General features: G+C 44.4%; 2 protein-coding genes across 3 annotated transcripts; both read right to left on the reverse strand.

Annotated features, from left to right (window-relative positions):
* Positions 1-1,370: 1,370 nt before the first annotated feature.
* Positions 1,371-2,906, reverse strand: LOC307246759 (7-alpha-hydroxycholest-4-en-3-one 12-alpha-hydroxylase-like; the record flags this gene model as incomplete). The annotated part of the gene is made up of 1 exon (XM_080022766.1): positions 1,371-2,906. One exon carries the CDS (start codon positions 2,904-2,906, stop codon positions 1,371-1,373), a length of 1,536 nt encoding a protein of 511 aa, XP_079878892.1.
* Positions 2,907-12,373: 9,467 nt separating this feature from the next.
* On the reverse strand, positions 12,374-20,928 carry LOC307246599 (uncharacterized protein). 2 transcript variants are annotated; one of them, XM_080022573.1, is made up of 8 exons: positions 20,824-20,928; positions 19,077-19,279; positions 18,800-18,910; positions 17,449-17,544; positions 17,078-17,188; positions 16,242-16,362; positions 14,725-14,919; positions 12,374-14,108 (listed from the first exon to the last, which is right to left on the reverse strand). In XM_080022573.1, the coding sequence occupies exons 1-8, from the start codon at positions 20,846-20,848 to the stop codon at positions 13,081-13,083; spliced, it is 1,890 nt and encodes a 629-aa protein (XP_079878699.1). In that variant the 5' UTR covers positions 20,849-20,928; the 3' UTR covers positions 12,374-13,080. The 2 variants fall into 2 exon arrangements, with proteins under 2 accessions (XP_079878699.1, XP_079878698.1); XM_080022572.1 differs by having other exon boundaries at positions 19,077-19,282; positions 20,824-20,864.
* Positions 20,929-23,429: the final 2,501 nt, after the last annotated feature.

Genomic DNA, 23,429 nt, shown 5'->3' on the forward strand with positions numbered 1-23,429 from the left:
CACGGCTGGACGGGCTCAGAGTAGAGTAAACCCAGACTTCGTGCTGTGTGCGCAAGGTCTGTCTCTCACAAGGCTAGTTTTGAACAATGCTCCAGTGAAATATGACCCTGGTAGAGAAACATTTGTGTAAGACTACTTTATTTACAAACAAAATGGCAGTAAGTGACAGTCAGAAGACGAAACACATAATGTTCAACATTATAGTACATAGAGCAATGTCCATCAGTTGGCCGTCGCTTTTATATGATCCATCACAAGATAAGATGTCCTTGGGATGGGGGCAGAACACAGGGAGGACAATGAGCATGTCACAATGCAACTAAAACAAAGATGTGTTCCATACGTCTGCTGACAGCGCCACACAGCAATTTTGTTGAGTTTTCCAATTATAATTTATGCTCATGTTTAAAGATGCCTTTGACATGGGAATCTTGTGGTTAGGTTTTAAAGATAATTTAAAAAAAAAGAAAAGAAAAGAGGCCTCAGGACAAATAACATGTACAGGCAATACAGTGACCAAACCTGACCAACAGCACATCTGTATTTGTTCCTATAGAGAGATCACCTCATGTACTTAGACAAATCCAAAGACACATTATCACAGAGAAGAAAGTAATGAGACAGAGAGAGACATGCAGAAAATTACTGCAGGCTCGAAAAATTCCCGGGTCGCTGCATACGGTACACATGCTTTTCTAGTTGAGCAACCAGGAGGCCCTAAAATGTTCTCCATTTGTTCCATGCACTTTTGTATATATAAACAATTCATATCCTTGTCTAGTAAATATCTCAAGGGGTCATTATCTGTTGCTCACCCTGAGGTAAGCACTGGAAGAAGGTTAAGGCAAGGTTCATTTTGGAGGATTTAAATGTATATTTGATACAACACAGACAATTAAATCTATTATATAATTATAGAACCCAGAATCGCGATCGTGGCGCCGGCCCTTGCGGTCGCCTGCTCGAGCGCCTCGTGTCAGTTATGCATATTTTAGTATTTTTAGTATTTTTAGAGCTTACAGAGCTTATTGTGGGTAATCATCGGGTGTCATGACATTTCACTGCATATACTATCTATGACCGTATGTATATGTATGTGAGAAATAATCTCTTAAACTTGAACATGAACTTCAAATATGTTCAGCAGGGAACAGGATACCCCATCCCCTCTGCGGAAAAGAGTGCCATCATCATACTCCTTGGATGCATGAAAAAAATAGCTATCTATTAAATTGAGGAGCACCGATGAGCCATCTACAATCTGTGAGTTTTACAATATTTAAGTTTTACGATACTTTTTCTTTACGTTTATTTATAGACTCTGATGGCTTGGCGGTTCTGTCATTTCTTCAGTTATAAATCTTTGCAGTTCAAAGTCTAAGTCTGTATCTGAAATATATATCTCTGTTGGGCTGCAAAGTCCCAAAACCCCACCGTGTGGTATCAATATCAGGTATTTCCTCATCAGGATTCTTCAGTTCCAAGTCAAAGTACAATAGCATGAGGAAAATAAACTGCTTCAGTTCATTGGTGGCAAAGAAACGTCCAGGGCACATACTGAGCCCAGCTCCCCAAGGCATTGTACTATACTTGAGCTTCTTCCCTGTTTTGTAAAAATCTGTTTTCCTGCTGCCGTTCGGATTGAGAAAGCGATCATATTTGAAGGATTGTGGATCGGGGTGGATTTCTGGGTCAATATGAAAAGCAGTGTATGGGAAGAGTGAAACAAAGTCGCCCTCACGAAGATGATAGCCACGGCAATCATCCATTTTGAGGGTCATTTCCCGGAGAACAGCCCTGGTAAGAACAGGAGCAGTACTCAATCGGAGGGTTTCCTCCACGGCACTGTCTAGGATTGGTGTTTTCTGCAGCATGTCCCTGGTCAGGTTGATGAGAGGGCCCCCGCGCCTCACTTCCTGACCGGATTCTCTCACAACCTTATCGACCTCGTCGTTGACAGCGGTCATGGCTTCGGGATGTTTCAAGAGGTAAAGGAGTAGCCAAAATGCAGAAGGCCCTGTGTTGCTCTGGGATGCCCACAGTAATAGGAACATGTATCGATCTTGCATGAACTCCTTCGCTCCATTCTCTGCATTCATTCGGTACGAGTCACTCACCCAACCGCTTACATTGTCCTGAGTCTCGATCTTCTGCACTGACATTTCCTTCCAGAACAGCTTCAGTAACCTTTTTGCCATCATCATCTCCCCGGGTGGCAGGATACCATAGGCCAATTTGGGGAAGAGTTGGTCATATTTACGAAACTCAGCAAATATTTTGTCTGATTGTTGTCTGTCTATTTCTTTGGCCTTCTCAATGCTCCCAGATGTTTCAGGCGGCACATTGCCATACAGTGACAGATAGCCTCCCCGAAAAACAATATTGTAGCAATACAAAAAGAGTCTGTCCTCGATCCATGTATTTTTTTCTTTTCTTGTTCCAATACTATGTAGCATGAGGTTCTGCAAATTATTCATCATGGCTTCTGTCAATATCACCAGCCCATCTCCCATTAGGTATTTGCTGCTTATAGCATGAAGAAGCTGGTAGTCATTATCATTAGACTTATAACCAAATACTCTTTCCACTAATTTTCTTGCAAAAACTTGGAAGTTCAATTTAGCACCAGCTTCCTTAACAACTGCACCAAAAGAATGAGGGTCCATGATAAATGTGAAGTAATTCCCTCCAAGCTGTACTGTGAATATGTCCCCATGTTTTTTCTTCATCCTCTCTAAGAACTTTGCTGTGTCCCTGCGAAACTCCAAAACATGTCCAAGCCAGGGGATGAGACCTTTGTCCAAAGGAGGTTCTCCTGGATGCCGTTGCCTGAATGCTCCTAAAAAGTATAGCCCTCCAAGTAGAGAGACTAGCAGAGCAAGTAAGATGGACAGCAGGAAAGCCATAGCTCTGTGGCTGTTGTCACATCGACCACTGACAATTCAGCACAACCAGTTGGAAATTAAATCAAAATGATCCTCCTACATATGGGAGTGGTTTACAGGAATTGAGCACTTTTCATTGCTAAAGTTCCAACATTACAAGTGCGTCTCCTGTCCTCCGCCCCTCGTGTCGGTGTTCACTGTGTACATTCTCTAAGGGCAAACTTTCATTACTAGTTCTCATTGTGTTCTCATTGTCTCACATGTGATTCAGGAAAAAAATAAAAAAAATTAAAAAAGGACATTGTGAACCTCCAAGGACCAAAGCAAAGATAAACAAAGAATTCAAGTGACAAGTGTATTCTTTGCTTGATTCACATGATGGATTTACCTTATTGTAACCATAATGAATTCAGACAACACTGTATGTAATTTGGTCTGGCGTATTGTAGACATGGACGAAAGTAAAAAATCTGAGTTGCAAGCCCGGCGTGTGAGAATTCCATTCATGTGAAGAGCTGAACTTTTCATCTAAAGTTTCAACATTACAAGAGCGTGTCTCCAGTCCTCCACCCCTTGTGTCGGTGTTCACTTTGTACATTCTCTAAGGGCAAACTTTCATTACTAGTTTCATTATTGCAATACTTCCGGGATGTGAGTGATGCAGAGTGTTGATCTGGCGTGACAAAGGAAAAACGAAAAAAATACAATCCACACAAATTCACGAGGCTCCCAAGCACACAAATCTCCAGGCAGTTGGCTAACTATGCCATATAGAAAGACTGCCTGTGACTGTACATCTGCATTAACAGATACTCCTCAAACCACTTGTTAAATTGGTTGTTAAATAACTTGAATTTAAACATTTGCTCCTGGAATCCAACCGCTCAGTTATTTCTTTGTGATATAAGGTTTGCAGGGCACAATCCGGCAGGTTCTTGTTAGTCACCGATCCCTTTCTGATAATATACCATGTGTTCCTTATATGAATATGAATAGGAGCGTTGGCCAGATGAATAAAATGCAGTGGTTCTCCTCCAGGTTGGTTTGGTGGAAGTGGTGCCGTGGCCGATCAACGCCCACATGAACGTATCTTCCAGCTGGCTGCTGTCATGGTAATTTCTGTAATAAAGGATAGTGAACAAATTCTTTGTTGCGTGTATATTTATTTCAGAGGAACAGAGTTTGTCTTTGCAAAGAGAGAAGAGGGAGACAGCGAATGGCAGGACGCAGCCTGTAGTCGAGCTCACCCGTCCTGCTGGATACAGGATGGACGCGTGACGTCACGTCTGTTGATGTCCTTGATGTCCTCATAAGGATTTGTCTTCGACTATGTGTTTGGGTGCGTTCTGCTAACGGGTCACAGGTGTTCCCTGTTGTGTGAGTCCTTGCCTACTGCCCTGGCAGGGGTGTCCGCAGGCCCAGCCGCATCACTCCAGAAAAGAGACTTGGTGAGGATGGGTCGCTATGATGGAAATGCGGAGCGGGAAACAGATTGGACTAAGTTCCAGTTAATTGCCATGGCTAACCAGTGGAACACTGCTGAGTGTGCGGCTCAGTTAGCTGCAGCACTGGATGGACAGGCTAGAAGGGTGCTGCTTGACCTCTCTGCCATACATATACATATGTATTGTCAAAATGTAGATATTGTGCAGTCAGTTGGTCTTTGTGGGTGTCGTGTTCATGTTGTGTTTGGTGAGTTTAGTAGTCAGATGGCCTTTGGAAAAAAGCTGTTCCTGAATCTGGTGGTATTGCACCGCATGCTGCAGTACCACTTGCAAGAAGGTAGGAGGGTGAACAGTTTGTGTGCTGGGTGGGTGTGGTCCTTGATGATATTAGTGGCTCTCTTGCGGCAGCGAGACGGGTACAGGTCCTGGATGGATGGTTGTGCTGTTTTGGTGATCTTCTCTGCTGTCCTCACCACTCTTTGTAGGGCTTTCTGGTCAGCAGCAGAGCAGCTGCCATACCAGACTGAGAGGCTGCTGGTAAGAATGCTCTCAATAGCTCCCCTGTAGAAGGTGGTGAGGGCAGAAGCGGGGAGGTCCGCTCTCCTCATCCGGCGAAGAAAGTAGAGGCGTTGCTGTGTCTTCTTTACTAGGGAGGTGGTGTTGATTGACCATGTCAGGTCGTCTGTGATGTGCACCCCCAGGAACTTGGTGCTCTTCACAGACTCCACTGCACTGCCATTGATGGTGAGTGGGATGTGTGGTGTGTGTTCCTTTCTGAAGTCCACAGTTATTTATTTTGTCTTGTTTGCATTGAGATGTAGATTATTGTTGTCACACCAGTTGATGAGTTGATGTACCTCCTCTCTGTAGGCTGAGTCGTTGTCGTCACTGAGAGGCACACAACTGTTGTGTCATCTGCAAACTTAATGAAGTGGTTCGAGTTGTATCTGGCACAACAGTCATGCGTCGCCAGTGTGAACAGCAGAGGGGACAACACACATCCTTGGGGGACTCCAGTGTTCACAGTGATGGTCTCTGAGGAGTTTTTGCCAACTCTTAGTGTCTGCAGTCTATCAGTAAGGAAGTCCAGTAGCCAGTTGCAGAGTGGGGTGCTGATGCCTATTTCGCTGAGATTATTTACCAGGTGTTGGGGGATGAGTGTGTTGAAGGCGGAACTGAAGTCAATGAACAGTATCCGCACGTAACTGTTTTTGTTTTCCAGATGAGCCAGGCATAGGTGGAGTGCTGTTGCTATGGCATCATCAGTGGAGCGATTGGGACGGTATGCAAACTGGAATGGATCAAGTGTAGTGGGGAGACTGGATGTTATGTGGGCCTTGACCAATCTTTCAAGGCACTTCATCATGATGGGCGTGAGTGCTATGGCTCGGTAGTCGTTCAGTGTTGAGGCTGGGGATTTCTTGGGTAGCGGTATGATGGTGGTGGCTTTGAAGCATGCTGGTATGATGGCTTGGCTCAGAGAGGTGTTGTAGATATCCGTGAGAACATCTGTAAGTTGGTCAGCACAGTCTCTGAGCACACGCCCCGGTATGTTGTCAGGACCTGCAGCTTTTCTGGGGTTCATCTTGAGTAGGGTCTCCCACACATCAGCAGGGTCCAGGTGAAGTGTTACATTGTCCGGGCAGGTCCGGGCTTTTGTTGGTGTGGTGGTGTTGTTTTCCTCAAACCGGCTGAAGAATGTGTTAAGGATGTTGAGGAAGTTTGTATTTGACCTCGCACGGTGGGGGTGTTGGCCTGTAACCGGTGACTGACTGGATGCCTTGCCACAGGCGACTGGGGTCTTTTGTGTCTGTGAAGTGTGATTGGATTTTCTGTCCATAGGCACGCTTGGCTGTTCTCACGCCCCGGTTCAAGTTGGCCCTAGCAGCTCTGTGGGCGTCCTTGTCCCTGGACTTGAAGGCAGCGTTCAGTGCTCTCAGGAGTGCACGTACCTCCCTGGTGAACCAGGGTTTGTCATTGGCTCTTGTAGTGATGTTTTTGATGACGGTCACATCGGCCATGCATTTGTGTATATAGCCTATCACAGACTCAGCGACTGCCTAAAGGAAGAAGGCAGTTGGTACCGAGGACAGGAGGAAGGGAATAATTTACAGGGCGTAGGGATGTCACTGACATCAATCCTTTTGATTGTGATTATTCTAATTTACTTAAGTTACTTAAAAATAAAAAATAAAAATAAAATTCACCAAGCTCTGTACACTTACGCCTTTTTTTTCTCCCCACCCAACTCAGCTGAAAGTTTTCTCTTGCATCTTTACTTTCATTCTTCATTTGAAAAGATGAGAATGGTGAACTTTCAAGTTAAATATTAAACTCATTTTCGTCCAAAGGAGTCAGTTACTGCCCTTTCGCACCAAACCCTCGACTCTATTTTGGTGATTGAAATACATAATCACAAATTATAAAAATATGCTACTGAAAGACTTAAAACTTTAAAATCCAAAACTAAACACAAACCTCAGTGTGTGTGTGTGTGTTGACGGGCCAGACCTTCAGTAGATGAGGTGAAAAAGGGCAAGCATGAAGTGTAAAAATAAACGTGAAATTTATTTCCTCTTGTCCCATTTTTTAATGAATAAATTCATTTTTAAATAAAAAATACAACAACTCACTATTGATGGATTTAATGGGAATCAGGGTTCCTGGTCACCCCTTTTTTGCCAGCGCATCAAAATCTGGTGCCATTTTTGTTGTGGAAATTGGTAGGACAGCACTCAGGTGTTGATCAGTAAGCTGCGCTCTGTGGCGTATATTCTTTATGTTCATCACACTGAACGTCTGTTCACACACATAGGTAGATTTGTCGGTTGTTTGAAAATGTTGTCTCATTCAGTGAGGCATTAAACGCATCTTTCCCTTGTAGCTTCACGTTCAGCTCATTCATGTGTGCCAGTATGTCCACAGCGAACGGAAAATCACGAAGCCAGTGTGTGTCTTTAAGCTTGAGAAAATCACCGGCCTTCCCCATTTACTCCAAAATTGCACTCGCTGTCAATTTTGCAACATTTTTTGTCCGCTCATTTTGTTATGGGTGATGCATACAGGTAAAGTGAAGAACAGTGACTTGACATCAGAGAAGACCTGGCAATGCGCCATCTGGTGGTACCCTTAAGTATTACAGGAAAATAACAGTGAAATGAATACTACAAATTTAAATTTATTTTAGGATTGTTATAATCGCGGGCCAGATATGGCCTGCGGGCCTTTGTTTGCCCACCCCTGCCCTAGAGCCACCAGCGGGTCAATGGGCGGCCCCAGCACCAACCCTCTCCCGACTGGCAGCAGCAGCATCCAGGCTGTCCGGCGGAGGGCCGGAGAGAAGCAGCCGCAGCAACCACCACGGGTAACTAGCCTGCAGCTGGCTCCTCCGCCCAGCAGCCCCCGCCAGGACCATCCAGCAGCCCAGCAGCCAAGCCACCCCTCCAAGCAGCCCCCACAACAGCTAAGTCCGGCCACACCTTCACCAGCCAGCACAGCACGCGAGGCCCCACACTACGGAAGGGAGGAGAGGGCGGTCTGCCGTCGCCCTCGGGGAAGGAAGCCAGTGGACCGCACTGCTCCGGGGCACCAGTTAAGAAAATGTTTTTTTTAATGGACATTTGTTGATTAAAGGTATGGGAACCCTGTTTCAGAGTCCCGTCTGTTTTAAGCATTTTTTCCATTCAATTTTTTTGTTCTGCGGCGTGTGGCAGGCGGAACTGCTACAGTGGCCTTGGGAGATATGGATTTTGTGAAAAAGTCTCGAGGGTCTTGAGTATTGGGTTAGTAAATGTAAAAATATTTTGGGGGTCATCTTGGTGAAGGCCGAACAATGAACAAGAAGTTATTACTTTTAATTTTCAATCTCCCTTTGGATAGGGCCTAGTTGTAGTAGGGATGCACCGATTTATCGGCGTATATTGGTATTTCCCGATATTCGCCTTGTTGAGTGCCATCGGCCTATTGTAAAAAGATGACATTCACTGGTGGCAGACACGGATGCGTATTTGTTGTGTCGCGTAAATTTTGTGCTGGCTAAATGTGTGTTGGTTATTTGCGGTCTGATGCCATATTCACATGTAGGGGCATGGGATAACGGCACATTCTGAATGACACAGGGGGAGTGAGAGGGAGGTAAGATGGCAAAACGAAACAAGAGTGACAATATGTTGCTGTGGTGATATACAAAGCCTGCAATAAAATATATTTAACTAAATTATTGTCTATTAAATATAAGAATTTATAAAAGCAATAACCTGGAGCTGCAACATTATCACCGGACTGAACGTGCCATGTGAGGCCATGTCCAAATCCTCCATCCTATTACTCGCTATAGCACCAGCCACCATGCAATTAATAAAAAGAACAGCTTTTGTATCAATCCACGGTCTTTATTTAAGCCATTTAAGTGTGATAATCCTGAGAAACCATCCGTCACCGCAAAGCAAAACTGGCAGCTGAGATGCGTAGGATTCAAGATTCAAGAGGTTTATTCGTCACATACATACTTACATACATATACTGTATGCAGTGAAATGTCAATGCAACGCACCCGGTGATTACACGCAACATGTTCTAGACTGAACACAATAGCTAACTAACTGAAACGAACTGATTCCTAAAACGTAATGCAGCATGTAAAATAGCATAATGTAGAATAAAATAAAATAAAATAAAAAAACTCAAAAGTAAAATTCCGTTGTTGGTGTGGTGAGGATACTTCATGATCCTGCGGGCTCTGCTACTATACCTCCTGGTGTACAAGTCCTGCAGGGAGGGGAGGGTAGTTCCAGTGGTACATTCGGCTGAAGGCACCACCCTCTGCAGTGCCTGCCTGTCTTGAACAGTACAGTTTCCAAACCAGGCAACGATGTTGCCTGTCAGGATGCTCTCCACTGCTCCACAGTAGAAGGACTTGAGGATCCTCACCGAGACCCGGAATTTCCACAGCTGCCTTAGGTGGTGAAGACGCTGCCTCGCCTTTCTCACCAGAGTGTCTGTATGTAAAGTCCATGTTACATCCTCTGTGATGTGGACTCCCAGGTACTTGAAGCTGCTCACCCTGTCAACAGAAGTCCCATTTATCACCAACGGCGCATGCGTCCTCAGTTGTAATCCTCTCCTAAAGTCCACAATCAGGTCCTTAGTATTGCTGACGTTCAGGAGGAGGTTGTTGTCCTGGCACCAGAGTAACAGGTGAGTCGCCTCCTCGGGGTAGGCTTTCTCATTGCGTCGCTGATCAGGCCCACCGGGACGGTGTCGTCAGCAAATTTGATGATGGTGTTGGAGCTGGACCTGGCCACACAGTCATGTGTGTACAGGGAGTACAGTAGGGGGCTAAGGATGCAGCTGGACATGTGCTTCCCCACCCTAACCACCTGGTGCCGGGCTGTGAGGAAGTCCAGGATCCAGGCACACAGCGGAGTGTTCAGTCCTAGCTCCTGCAGCTTGACAGCCAGTCTGGTAGGGATTATGGTATAGAAAACTGAACTATAATCGATGAACAGCAATCTCACATAGGCCCCCTTCCGGCCATCCAGGTGCGTGAGCATGGTGTGCAGTACCTGGGAGACCGTGTCATCCGTGGATCTGTTCTGCTGGTACGCAAAATGCAGCAGGTCCAAGCTGTGGGGGAGGGAGGCGCAGATGTAATCGTTAATCAGCCTCTCGAAACACTTCGTGACCACTGAGGTGAGGACCACCGGACGGTAGTCATTCAGGCAGGCAGGAAAGGCAATTTTCGGGACAGGATCAGTGGTCCCGTCCTGAGGAAGGACGGGACCACTGATTAAGCCAGGGAGGCGTTGAATATCGTAGTGAGAACCAGGGCTAGCTGGTGAGCACTGGTGAGCATTACTCGTCCAGATATGCCATCTGGGGCCGCAGCTTTCCTGGTGTTCACCCGCATCAGAGCCCTCCTGACGTCATGCTCAGACACTAAGAGTTTTTGCTCATCCCCAGCGGTGTAACTCCAATAAGCTGGCGAGCTAGCGGAGCTGTTGCCAGACTCAAACCGCACATAAAAGGAGTTCAGTTCATTGGCTAGGGAGGCGTCCACACTCGTGGCTGGGGGGAGCTGCTCTTATAGTTCCTAATAGTCCACAGTCCCTACCCCAAGCGTCTGGTGTCCCCTTTGCTCCATCTGTAGCTCCACTGTGTCTCTGTACGTCCGTTTGGCGTCCGTCACCGACCCACGGTTTCTGGTTCGGAAAAATCCGAACTTTCACCCAGGGAATGATGCTGTCAGCTAACATAGCTATGAAGCTCACAGCAAGTTCCGAAAACTCGCTGACGTCACTGTAACTTGATTGGAACATGTCCCAGTCTACGTCAGTTAGAGTGTCCTGGAGCGCCCCTTCTGGTCTGACCACCGCATTACGTCCCTTGTCCCCAGCGGTTCACGCACGGTGCATGGCTTGTAAACGGGAACCAGCAAAATTGTGGTGTGATCTGATTTCCCGAAAGCAGGGAGCGAGATAGTCTTGCATCCGTTCTTGGTGTCAAACTCATTTTCTCCCAGGGCCACATCAGCATTATGGTTGCCCTCAAGGGGCCGGTTGTAACTGTAAGACTGAATAAATGTAACTACTTCTTAACATATTGTTAAATAACTGTCTCTGCATTTGATTATTATTTATTCAAATATTGTACAATACATTTACATAAATGTAAAAATATATGTAAGCACATTGCTCTGTGTTATAACATGAATCCCTTTAATTTATCAGGTTAAGAAACCCACATTACGCCATCAATCAAAGATCAAACTTTTCAAGTGAATAACAAAGACAAATATCGTCAAACACAAGTTTTTACATCAGCCTTGTTCAAAACTTTTTTTGTCACAGTTAAGAGGAGCATAGCTATTGTACAAAAAATAATTGTGAGCTGCTAAGAACTTGTGACGGATGTGGTATTTAAAAAAAAACAAATGGCTGCAGACAGCCTTGCAGAGGGCATCAAATACATCCAACTAATGAGAGATGGTTTTGATTACCGTAAACATTTGGCTGCATGAACACATACCCGTACCCGTAAACACACTCAATACATTGCTACACATGCAAAGTTGTCTCCGTTCACAACTATATTGGTCAAGTTCCGGGTGAAGTTGATGAGGTGATGTACACATTGCAGGTGCGCCATCGGCAGTCCTACCAACTTTTCCCAGGGTTATTTAGTTTTACTTACGGACCTCCCCATCGTCATCCCATGCATGGCAGCTACATCCAAGAGCTCTTCACTGACAGTGAAGTCTGCCTTCACTGGTGTGTAACAATGGTCCAAAGTTCTATCTCCCCTGGTAGCACACATGATGTGTTGATAGAAATCAGGCAGAACTTTTTTAAGGTTCTGCCTTGTTAAAGTCCCCAGTCACCACCATAGCTGTGTCGGGATGTTCATTCTGAAGTCAGCACAACACATTATAGAGGTCCGACAGTGCTGTGTCGGTGTACGCTTGTGGTGGAATATTAACAGCTGTGATGATGACCGCGCTGAATTCCCGGGGGAGGTAGAACGGGAGGCATGAGATGGTCAGCTGTTCTAGGTTCGGCGAGCAGGAGCGGGAGAGAGTCTTGATGTTGTTGGGGTTACACCAGCGCTTGTTTACAATGAGGCAGACGCCACCACCCTTGGATTTCCCCGACTCCTCCGACCTGTCGAAGCGGAACACGGGGAAGGACTCGGCTGCACGTGTGGCGCGGTCCGGCACCAGCTGGTTCAGCCATGTCTCCGAGGCAGAGCACGCAACAGTTTCTCGTATGCCGTTGGAATTTTTATCCTCGCTCGAAGCTCATTCATCTTGTTCTCCAGAGACTGAACACTGGCAAGAAGGATGCTTGGCAGAGGTGGACGGTAAGGTTGTGTCCTCATTCTGACCCGAATAGAGCCTCATTTACCATGGTGCTTCCTCCATGGGCCCACCCGTGTAACAGCGGCTCCATTGTTGTTGAGCGCGTTAGCGCGTAAAATCTCCAGTGGCCACTCTGGATCCGCGGATAAAAACCCAAAAATGTTCTTTCAGCGCCACGATCGCATATATCAAAGAGTCATAGATTCTGCTCCTCACTTTCTCCATGTCTGTAAGGTAGCGATGTAACATCTGGCTGTAATGCCATCATGGAGGACAGCAAAAATGTTTAATATCTTAAGACTGATTATTGATTTGAGTATTTTAACTTTATTGGTACATAATTTGTTGGGCTATGTAAGTACTGAAAAATAAGTGAATCCCTAATTTGTATATATCTTATGAAGTAACAGCGCATGACAGAGTGGCTGAGTATGTTTTTATGTTTACATTAACAGTCTTTGGTGTTTCATTTACATGAAAATTCATGTTTAGTTACAGATAGAAAGTACATCATATAGATTTTTGTTGCAAATTACAGTTACAAATTCCTGAATAAACAACCCATCAGCTTGGTCATGTTGCAAAAAATATATATCTTAATTAGGCTTCTGAATTATTTTTAAATGTCGCTTCCTCTTGAATTTTGCTTGCACTAATCTATTTCTGGGAGTAACTACTATTGCAATTACTAAACTCAAATGGAATAAATCAAAGTCCCATTTGTTGTTTAACTCATATACATTTGATGAAGAACACACAAATTAGGGAGTAATTCTGTTGAAACAGATCACACCATAACATAAGAAGTAACAGCAATAATAATTATAGCAAAGGTCCCGTCCATCCAGGTTTTGTAAAAATATTACATTATAATGCTGTACTTTGTCACATTTATTCAAGTGTCAGGTTGGTGTGTCGTCAAATGTCTTTTCAAATTCCCGTTTTGGGAGAACTCCTTCCCGCAGGCGGAACACTTGAAAGGTTTCACGCCGTCGTGGCAGAGCGTGTGTCTCTTCAGACAGCCTATCGTCAGGAAACTTTTCGCGCACTTGGAGCACGGGTACGGCCGCTCCCCCGTGTGGGAGCGCACGTGGACGATCAGGTGAGATTTGGTGGCGAATCCCTTGCCGCAGTGCGTGCACGTGTACGGCGTCTCGCCCGTGTGCGTGCGCGTGTGCAGCAGCAGCTCCCCCGAGGAGAGGAAGGACTTCCCGCAGGTGGTGCACAGGTAGTCCCTCTGGCCCTTGTGCATGAGCATGTGTCGCACGATGCCCACTTTGCTGAAGCGCTTCCCGCACACGGAGCAGAGGTGCGTGGGGCCCTCGCTGTGCAAGCGCTCGTGCTGCTTCAGCGAGTACGAGCAGAGGAAGCCCATCTGGCAGTGCGTGCACGTGAAGATCCGTCCTCTCTTGTGCAACCTCTGGTGCTGGTAGTGTCCAGACTTGCTGGAGAATCCCTTCTCGCACTGCAGGCAGCGGTACGGCAGCCCGTGCAGCTTCATGTGCGTCTTCAGCTGATTGGGCAGCTCGAACGCCTTCTCGCACTTGGGGCATTTAGTTTCCTCTTGGGCAAAGGTTTTGTTTGCCGGACGGCTGTTCAGGAAGCGTCTGTCCTCGCTGCCGGGCTCCTTCCGCGCCCGGCGCTCGGTCGCCGCTTTTCCGGCGTTCTCCATCTTTCTCCTTTTGCCGGGCCGGGCTCTCTTTTTCCTCGAGTCGCTCTTGGGTTGTTTTGCTTGTCTGTTTTCGATGTTCTGGTCCTTTCTTTTTCGGCGCTCCACCCGGCTTCCCTGCACCTTCGCAGCAGGTTCCTTCTCCGGGAGGGGATCAGGAGCCTGGTGCACCAGATAGAGATGCTCCTGGAGCTTCTGCAGCGTTTGGTGGCTGAACGAGCACTGAGGGCAGCTGTACAGCTTGGACAGCTGACCTGGGAACAACACACAGTACAGTTCAGAATATGCAGAATGTTGGATGTGACCAAAGAAATGACTGTTCAGAGGAATACCCCTCTATAAGTACTCTGCATTTTAAATTCCCTGTAAAGCAAAGATTTGTGTTCTGAATTTGTCACACCACAGAAAAACTGTGTTATTAACCACCCAGCCAAATTTAAAATCGGTTCAGTTGTTTCGCTCACTGCAATATATAATCCGTTAGATTATTTTGGTATAAAATCCCATCCTTTATATTTTGTTTTTAAACTAGCACTTCTTTAGAAACAGCCATTAAACATATTAACATTATGTATGTGTTCCAATGATGTTTCGATTGTTGGTGGCAGGACCATAAGTGAGAAGTTAAAGGCAGCTGCAGTGAATTTGATAAAGCAACGTGAAAGTGAAAAGGGTAAAAAGTGTCTGGGTGAAACCAGGTTTTTAAAATGTTCAAATCAAGTTCTGGCTTGTAACGTAGAGCTTATGGATTTCCACTTGAATGTATGCACTATTGAGCCACTATTTTCTACATGTTTTTTTCAACCATTTGACACAAAATGAGTATTTATGTATTAATAAATAAAATTAGCAAAATATATTACATCTTACCTGGTGTTTTTGCGGGCAGCCACTCCTCACTGGCAACGTTTGAGCTTTGACTTGAATCTTCACCCTCTAAGGCCCCCATTTCCAGTGTCCCCGAGCTGCACTCCTCATCTTCACTGGACCCCTGGACGTACTTCTCTACTTGGGGAGGGATGGCCAGCGTGGACAGAACGGTGTCTTCCTGGCTGCAGGGAGTTCCTGGAAATTATATTTATTTGTTATTTATTTAACAGTTATTCAGACACACAGGAGTAGGGAAATCCGTGACACAAGCTTAAACTTCTGACTCGTCAACAAAAAGACCAAACGATGCAGTGTAGTTAGCAAATCATCTTCCGGAATGTGGTGTGGGGATGGGGTGGTTTGAGCGGCCATACCTGACCTGGATCTAGGTGATTGGGATCAGAGTGGCTGCATACCTGTTGCTCGTTAGTTGGTCTAACAAGCAGCAGGTAAAAGCCCCATCCCCACACACATTCAGGAGAGGAGCCTGTGTCATGATGTTCTATCTGCTCCGGGCTCATTTCAGCTAGCCCTCTCTATACAATAAACTGGTGTCTACAAACCCCGTCTTCTGTGTCTCTGTGCCGTAGGTGGCAGGCTAAACTGCACTGGCAACTGAACAGTGACTCTCTGGCACAGGGAAGGGACACAGCGGGCTGTCCGAAGACACCCTAGAGCCACCAGCGGGTCAACGGGCGGGCCCCAGCACCAAGCCTCTCCCGACTGGCAGCAGCACCCATGGTGTCCGGCGGAGGACCGGAGAGAAGCAGCCGCAGCAACCACCACGGGTAACTAGCCTGCAGCTGGCTCCGCCCAGCAGCCCCAGCCGGGACCATCCAGCAGCCCAGCAGCAAAGCCACCTCCCAAGCAGCCCCCACAATAGCCAAGTCCGGCCCCACCTTCACCAGCCAGCACAGCACCCGAGGCCCCACGATACGGAATTGGAGGAGAGGGCGGTCTGCCATCGCCCTGGGGGAAGGAAGCCAGTGGACCGCGCTGCTCCGGGACACCAGTTAAAAAAGTTTTTTTTTTAATGGACATTTGCTGATTAATGGTATGGGAACTCTGTTTCAGAGTCCAGTCTGACTTAGGCATTTTTTTCCCCATCAAATCTTTTTTGTTCTTTGCTTTGGGGGTAGGTATTCTCCCTGGCCTCAGTTTGGTGTCGGGTATGTGGTGTGGGGATGGAGTGGCGTGAGCAGCCACACCTGACCTCGATCTAGGTCATTGGGATCAGAGTGGCTGCATACATGCTGCAACAGGTAAAAGCCCCATCCCCACACTAACGCAGGAGAGGAGCCCGTGTCATGACGTGTCTCTCTGCTCCGGGCTCATTTCAACTGGCCTACTCTCTACAATAAACTGGTGTCTACAACCCTGTCTTCTGTGTCTCTGTGCCGGAGGTCCTTGAAACACCATTTGGGTGGCAGGTGTCCCACTGGATTACAGTGCCAATGTAACCAGCGTGAAAATGAGCGTAGAGCATTCTTGAGACACTGATTCGATGTGGAACCCACCGGCACTGAGGATTCCCATTTGTCTGTGATGAAGCAGCAGAGTTTTCAGTGCGGAGGGATCCGACAGATGCTGCTTTAGTTCTTCTGCCACAGAGGGTGTTTCAGTGAGCCAGGTCGCCGCCTGTGACATGGGGAAAAAGCGGCGTGGCAAACACCAAAGAGACAAATATTCTTTCATGAAAGAAACATTTGCGTTGTTTGAGCTCCATTAGTCCATGAAAATTATATAAGCGTCTATAGATATGGATCCAAATTTGGATGTGGCGAGAGGCCATTACAGGAATAAAACTGAAACAGACTCACCCTTCTCTACCTTCCCTGTAGTGTTAAATGATAAATAAAAGCCTTGATTTTTCACAAGTTTGTGGTGATTAAATGAGTCAAAATCACAGCTGTTATTTGGGCTGACCGGCATCATTTTGTAAAATCGTCAGACTCCACAATCATGTTTCATCCAAACTTAAGGGTAATTTCAAGCAAATATTGGAATTTTGCAACAAATAAAAAGCGAATTAAGTGCATTTCAATCAGTTGGGTCCAGCAAATTAACCGACGACCAAGTCTTCATGTTCCACTTTTCAATGTCAATGAACTGTTCATAAGGTGGGTATATATACACTACACCATTAAAAGCTTATACTTTGATAGTGGCATAAATTAACTAAACAGACAAATAATATTATCTTAATTATTTATTTTAAGTATTTAAACGGCAATCGTCTACTAAAATCTCATGATCACGACAACCCAAGTCCCAACCACCATTTTTTAAAGAATAGTTCATCTTTCGACCGCACCGAGCTAAGCAATGCGTACGTGGCCCAGTGTTTGTGTACCTGTGTGAAGTGTGGAGCCGGCAGAAGCTCGTCCAGTCTGCAGAGAAACTGGGACACCAGCTGCTGCATCGTCTGGTCGTACGTGGAGCCGTAGTTCACAGGGAAGATCTCCTGTACAGAAGATGCTCCTTGTTATTGGGTTTATTTTATTGATCCTTAGAGTTTTGTCTATGTTGCAGGACACAAGACATAGAAAAAACCTTGATAAAAAAAATAAATAAATAAATAAATAACTTACAAAGTCAACTTCAACACGGACACAAAACCAACTTTAAGGAATGCTTCAGTCAAATATCCGTGTCAGAGCTGATCTTGTGCACACATACATCCTGATATTTCCAGACACAGTTCGAAGGTAAGAGTTGACTCACCTGAAAGAAGTACTCCTTCTCAAACGGAACATTCATTAACTTCTGAACCAACTTGGAAAAGTCCGTGTATGAACTCTTGAGGTCTTTGTGGCCGCACTGTAGAGACATGAAAAAATAATCGTAAGCTTTATATTACGTCATTAGACGCTTTTGTCCACAGTGTAGCGGACCAGGAAGTCCAGAATACTGGACTTTATGCCGGTATCAAGGATTAACCCGTCTCACATTTGCAAGGATGAGAAATCTGTTAATCACAGTGGATCTATACCGGACCCCCTGGGGACCCACAAACCGGCCTTTTCGACCAACAGGCCTATAGAGACAAGTAACAGACAGGTGTGAAACCACTCAACTGATCCCAAACTCTCTGAAAACTACACCCCTCTCTTCCCTGTTTCATCATGACGAACATTCAAATACGCGAACCAAAGACCCCACTTCAGAGGGCGATTGACACCTTTCCCCACTGCCAGGAGAAATGCCGTTTTTTCCTCGTGTGTCACGTTTGACGTCATGAACGCCTGAAAAGTGCAGTGTCATGGTCCAGTGTGATTTGGAACAAAACAGTTGAGGAGACAGCAACTTAAACAAACAATGACAAAACACTGTAAAAAATCATTTTGAGCCATTCAAAAGAATCAGAAAAAAATGTACAGTAGAAGCGGCGCACCGGTCCTTCGTGGCAGGGAGCAGAGTCGGCTTGGGGCCAGCCTCTGTGTTGATAACAACACACACAAGCACACACTTATTCATACACCAATGGAGGCAGCAATGAAAGGCTTGCTGTAGCGCCTGAGCCACTGCCCTCAATAATCAGTAGGAAACAGTAAACCCTTATTTAATTTTAGGCCTTTTTCTGATACTCTTCTGTTTTAACAGCAAGCAAAAGTAGCGTGAACAACAAACAGTCAAACAAAGCCTTAGTGAGTGTGTGTGTGTATACAGTAGGCCTGTGTTGGAACTGTTTCACATTATCATCACATCTGGTATTTTTCACTGTCATTATCATTTTCTTTCTACCTATGTGCTCTGGCACTACTGTAGTTAGTTATGGCCAAGCCAATAAAGCCTTGTTAATTTTTTTTTTTTTTGCGATTCTGTGATGACATGTTTTCATCCATTAACCTTGAGGTAATTTCAGGACAAAATGTCACAACAACACATCTACCTTAATTTGTATGTCCAGGAATACAAAAAGTTAATTCTTCACACGGTGGGGAGGGGACAATTAATTCATGAATCTCTATTTGTATGATGTTAAAATTAAAATCTCACGATCGGGACAGCCCTGCTCTTATGAATGTGTGTACGTCAGTGAATCCAAACTCCAGGTTTGAAGGAAGGCACCCACCTCTTGCAGAGCAGAGCTCAGTTTCATGGTACAGGCCTGGATTTTGTCCAGGTTGTTCTGGATGCTGTGCAGATTCGCCAGCCCATCGTCGTGGCACAACTCCAGAATGAGCTGCCAATCAAGAGGACGGTAAAAAAAGCACAAGCTTTCAGATAAAAGGTGGTGCTTAAAATTCAGCGTTTGCATTCCATCACTTTGCACAACACTGCTTGCTCATATTTCTATTTGCTAAATACCACACGCTCTTTTAAAAAAACATGACAAAATACTTCCTCACCCTCGCTCTCAGTCCCAAGATGAGCTCGGCCCTCTGACTGAGGCTGAGAAGTTCTGGAACCATCTCCGTCACCAGAGCGATGAAGTCTGCCAGCTTGTCGTACTGCATCACGTTGCCCTGCTGCGCCACTCGCCACATGAAGGCCGACATCAGCCGCACGGGAGGAACCAGCAGACGCAGCGAGGGTGGAGAAAGAGGGGAACCTGCTGAGAGGAAGGAGAAAAGAGAGCATTCAAAACTTCAGCTGATGCTGGACTGGATCATCAACATTATTTTCATACTTATTTCGATACATTCAAAGACATCCAAAGCCTCCTACAGACTCAAGTTCCTAAGAAGGCTAAGAGAGCTTCTGCAGGTATCAGAGGTAAATTACATTCCTTTACACCTTTGAGACCGATTTTAACAAAAAGTGAGAATTGACTGAAATACTTAATACACCAAAAACGACCTTCGATAAAGTATTGCAGGCAAGTGCTACTATATAGGTTTATCTAGAATAGGTAATTTCCCAAAAGGGTAGTATGAAGTATCAGGTTCAGTGGTAGGCTGAGGATTTTATATCAGAAATGTTCAAGATACTTTATTTGTCAAATACATCAAACAAGTAGGCTGCAACGAGGCTGAAGTTAGCAGCCGAATTGCAGTGTTTGTGGACTATATTATAATAAAAAATCTATATTGTATTTCAAACACCATTTCTAATTTGTGAAAGTTTTATTCTATTTCGGAAAACAGATTTCTCGCTGCTGATTTCATAGAGATTGACGAGCAGTTTACAGACTCGCCGTGAATCACTCAGGCCGCTCTAGAAATATATTTTTCGTCTGACCCTTCCTATAAAGTGGAGGAAGATTAGCAAGAAGCTTGCTTGATTCCATTCAAGTTCATATTTTAAAATGTAAAAGATGTGAAAACGTTCGGTGAGGAAATTAGTCTGCTTAGAGGCAGACTTCCATGCAATGCTCTCTGTGAAGAAAAAAAAAAAAAAAAGTGAAAACCCACCTTGTGTATTTTCACAAATGTAATTAAAGTTTCAAAAAAACAGAAATGAGCTTTAAAATGTAATATATGCTGGTTATTATATAATCTAGTCCAGATTTGACAACTATAAGTACAGTCGATTTTGAAATGTCTGCTTTTGCGGTCAGTGTGGAAAAAAAAATCCAATAAATTTCCACCTTGTTACAGTTTTTACAAACAGAACAAAGCTTTCACAAATCCGAAATTGTACTTGAAATGCAATTAGTCTCGTTATTATCATCTAGTTCAGCTTTGACCACTATAAGTAGAAGTACTTATAGTGGTCAAAGTAGATACACAACAAGCAAAAACATATATATATATCCAAACGTTTTAACTATGCAGAAGAACAATTTTAAGACAAGTTAATGACTTTTAAAGACCAATACTTGAACTTGAATTCCGCCTCAACTCAATTGAAGGCATTTTTAAGTAGACGTCGACACCCTGCACTGAGCGCCATGGATGAGCCGATTAGTTCTGCTCGTGTTGTCTGAAAAAAAATGAATTTGGGGGGGACTTTATCGCCGCGGCGGTTCCGGGTCCGCTTCTCCGTTCTTCCAGCTCTTGCACCTCGGACGTACGAGTACGAACGACGCCCCAGGGCTCACCCAGAGGCGTTTCTCCACCGCTGAGCACGCAGGGGTTAGACGGTGGCTTTTAAACACCTCGCCCTCTGAGAGTGTGTGTGTGTGTGTGTGTGTGTGTAAACAAGCCCACGCACCTCGGTCTTTCCACTCGGGCTCCATCCTCTAAAACGCCCCCCCCCCCAAAAAACCAAAACAACAACAAGAAGCGAGGAACTCGAAGGTGAACGTAAACATCCTGGATCCGCCGCCCCCTGACGCACTTCCTGCGCTTCTGCGTCCCGGCGCACTACCGCCCCCTGCCGCACTGGGGCGAATACACGCACATCTTCTACATTATACATATATATATATGAATAAATAATAAATTATAATCATGAATTTCATGTTCTCAACAGGGAGGAACACGCATTGATATTATAGACTATAGCTTTATGAATGAAAATTGATTTAGACATGGCATTACGAGTGGCAGTACATTTTATTAAACCCTTGTGTAATGAACAAGCGCATACTTTCATTAGTTATCGTGGTTGTTCCATTTCGATGCCGGTGTGAAATCATATTCTGTCGATGGACAAAGTGAAAGTTAAAAAGTTTTGTGCGCCTACTTGTGTTTATTTTCTTGCCTGTGGCCTGGCGCTCCCTAGGGAACCTCGAAGGAATGAATCTGCGCGTTCTGACTCAGAATGTGCGTTGACATGTCCACTGTGCGGTGTGGGCTGCGTCGCTCTGTAGTGGTTGGAGATGACAAACTCGGCGTTAACGTGTGTATTTATGTACTTTCTTACCTGGTAGATATCTGTGTATCTTTTTGATTGATATTTCATCTGTTTGGTCCCCATTACTTTGCTGGATTCGTGAAAAAACTATGAAAAATAATAGTCTACAAAAACTCGCGACCACGTCGAGGCGAGCGCACTCGAATGTACGAGTGAGTGATGCGCTCAAGATCCAGTGAGGCCTCGGAAGTTATAACCATGACAAGGTTTGGTTTAAAGTTAACAAATAAACGGTTGTTTTGAAGATACCTCATGTACATGCCGTTTCCTCCAGCTAAACGTAGCAGACTTAAATGAAAAGGCAGAGTGTTAAGTATTGACAATATCTTCCATGATAATTCTAATGCCAAATTATTGTTAAAATTTCACAAATGTTGTCTGCATTACAATATAGCCAAGCAATCCAATCAACTGAATTTTCCAATTGTAGATTATTAACAGAAAAATACAATGAAGTACCAATTAAAACTTGTTTGTGAAATAACATGTATTTATTATGATTGTTATGTGAATGAATTAGAAAGTCTGTCTTTGTTGGTATTCCAAATGTTTTTGCCAAAAGTTGCAATTGTCCAAAAATCCAACCCTCAAGGTCAGTCACAATATCTTAAAGAAAATACTAGGGGGAAATACTGTGAAAAAAGATTAAGATAGAACTGAATGGATGGGGAAAAATGGTAAAAACAGAACATGAAGGGGAATCATTTCTTTGTTTACCTTTTTTTAAGACGGCTTACTTTCAGTAATACATATATCACAAATGCTGTCTTCATAAAAATGAAATTCCCAAACATTGTCTCATTTGATTAAATAACTCCATATAACACAATGGTTATAAACACTGTTTTATTTGATGACTTATACACTAGTATTACATGTTGTTTCATCTTTACAAATATTGTGATATATGTTTTTATGATTTTGTTCAGATGTTTTGGACAACTGTTTAATAGAACAATTATATGACCTGTCTTGTCATCTCTTACCCAATTACCCAATGCACTCTGGTTTACAAATAATCAAGAGTTTGACTGAAATATGTTCGACTGGTCTAAGACTAAGAATTGAAAAATTCAAATTTTGTAATTAGTGGCAGTATGATATAATATGTTCCACCGAACTTCAACAACCTCCAATAGCTATAATGTACAACTAATTTACAATTTCGTCCATCACGCCTCAGACGAGGATCAGACTGAATCCATGTAGTTTCATGTATCAATAAGGTTCAAGCTTCAAACCTCTCCAAAATGTTATTTGTAAGTAGTAATGCTGACGTAAAGAGGAGTGAGAGCATGAACCGATGCTACTTTCCGTGGGAACTAGAAAAATTGTAATTGCCGCCAATACTGGACCCATATATTGCTGCCTAAGGGAATATTTATTATTTTCATTATTATTAACATCAATATTATTATTATTATAATAATTATTATTTTGATATTATTATTTGGGTGGGCTGGACCCCTAAGGGCTATTGTAATTATTCAGCAGCCCCTTATTTTAATTGTAAAATTCTCACTCTCTGGAAAACCAACTTCAGCATTACACACGGACATGTGTGTTATGCCGAATGGAACGTCTTGTTTGACCTCGTGGTTCAGATTTCATCCAAATCGATCCACATACGGCGCAGATATGAATGAAAAAACATGGGAAAATATGGGCTTGTTATTATAATCTAGTCCAGGATTGACTGCTATAAGTACAGTATTATTTGATTTATACCTGTCTTTTTTGTGGCCAGTATGGAAACAATACAGTTAAATCCACATTGTTCCTGTTTTCACAAATAGATGAATACGTTAAAAATGCAATATGGCCTTCATATTATAATCTAGTCCAGGTGGGACTGCTATAAGTACACTAGTTGGACTACTATAAGTCCCGATCTAGGCATGGTTTTAGGCGGTCTGCGTTTAGAAAAAAAAAGGTCTAAAAGTTCCGAGGAATTTGAATGC

Source organism: Zeus faber (genome assembly GCF_960531495.2).
Source record: "Zeus faber genome assembly, chromosome: 21".
NCBI classification, from domain to species: Eukaryota; Metazoa; Chordata; class Actinopteri; order Zeiformes; family Zeidae; genus Zeus; species Zeus faber.

Coding starts and splice junctions, on each gene's coding strand:
- LOC307246599 (XM_080022572.1), bottom strand. CDS start 20,848: ATGGAGCCCGAGTGGAAAGACCGAG. Junction 17,545..18,799: donor TGAGCTCTGCTCTGCAAGAG/GTGGGTGCCTTC, acceptor ATGTCTCTACAG/TGCGGCCACAAAGACCTCAA. Junction 14,109..14,724: donor GCTGCCCGCAAAAACACCAG/GTAAGATGTAAT, acceptor TGTTGTTCCCAG/GTCAGCTGTCCAAGCTGTAC.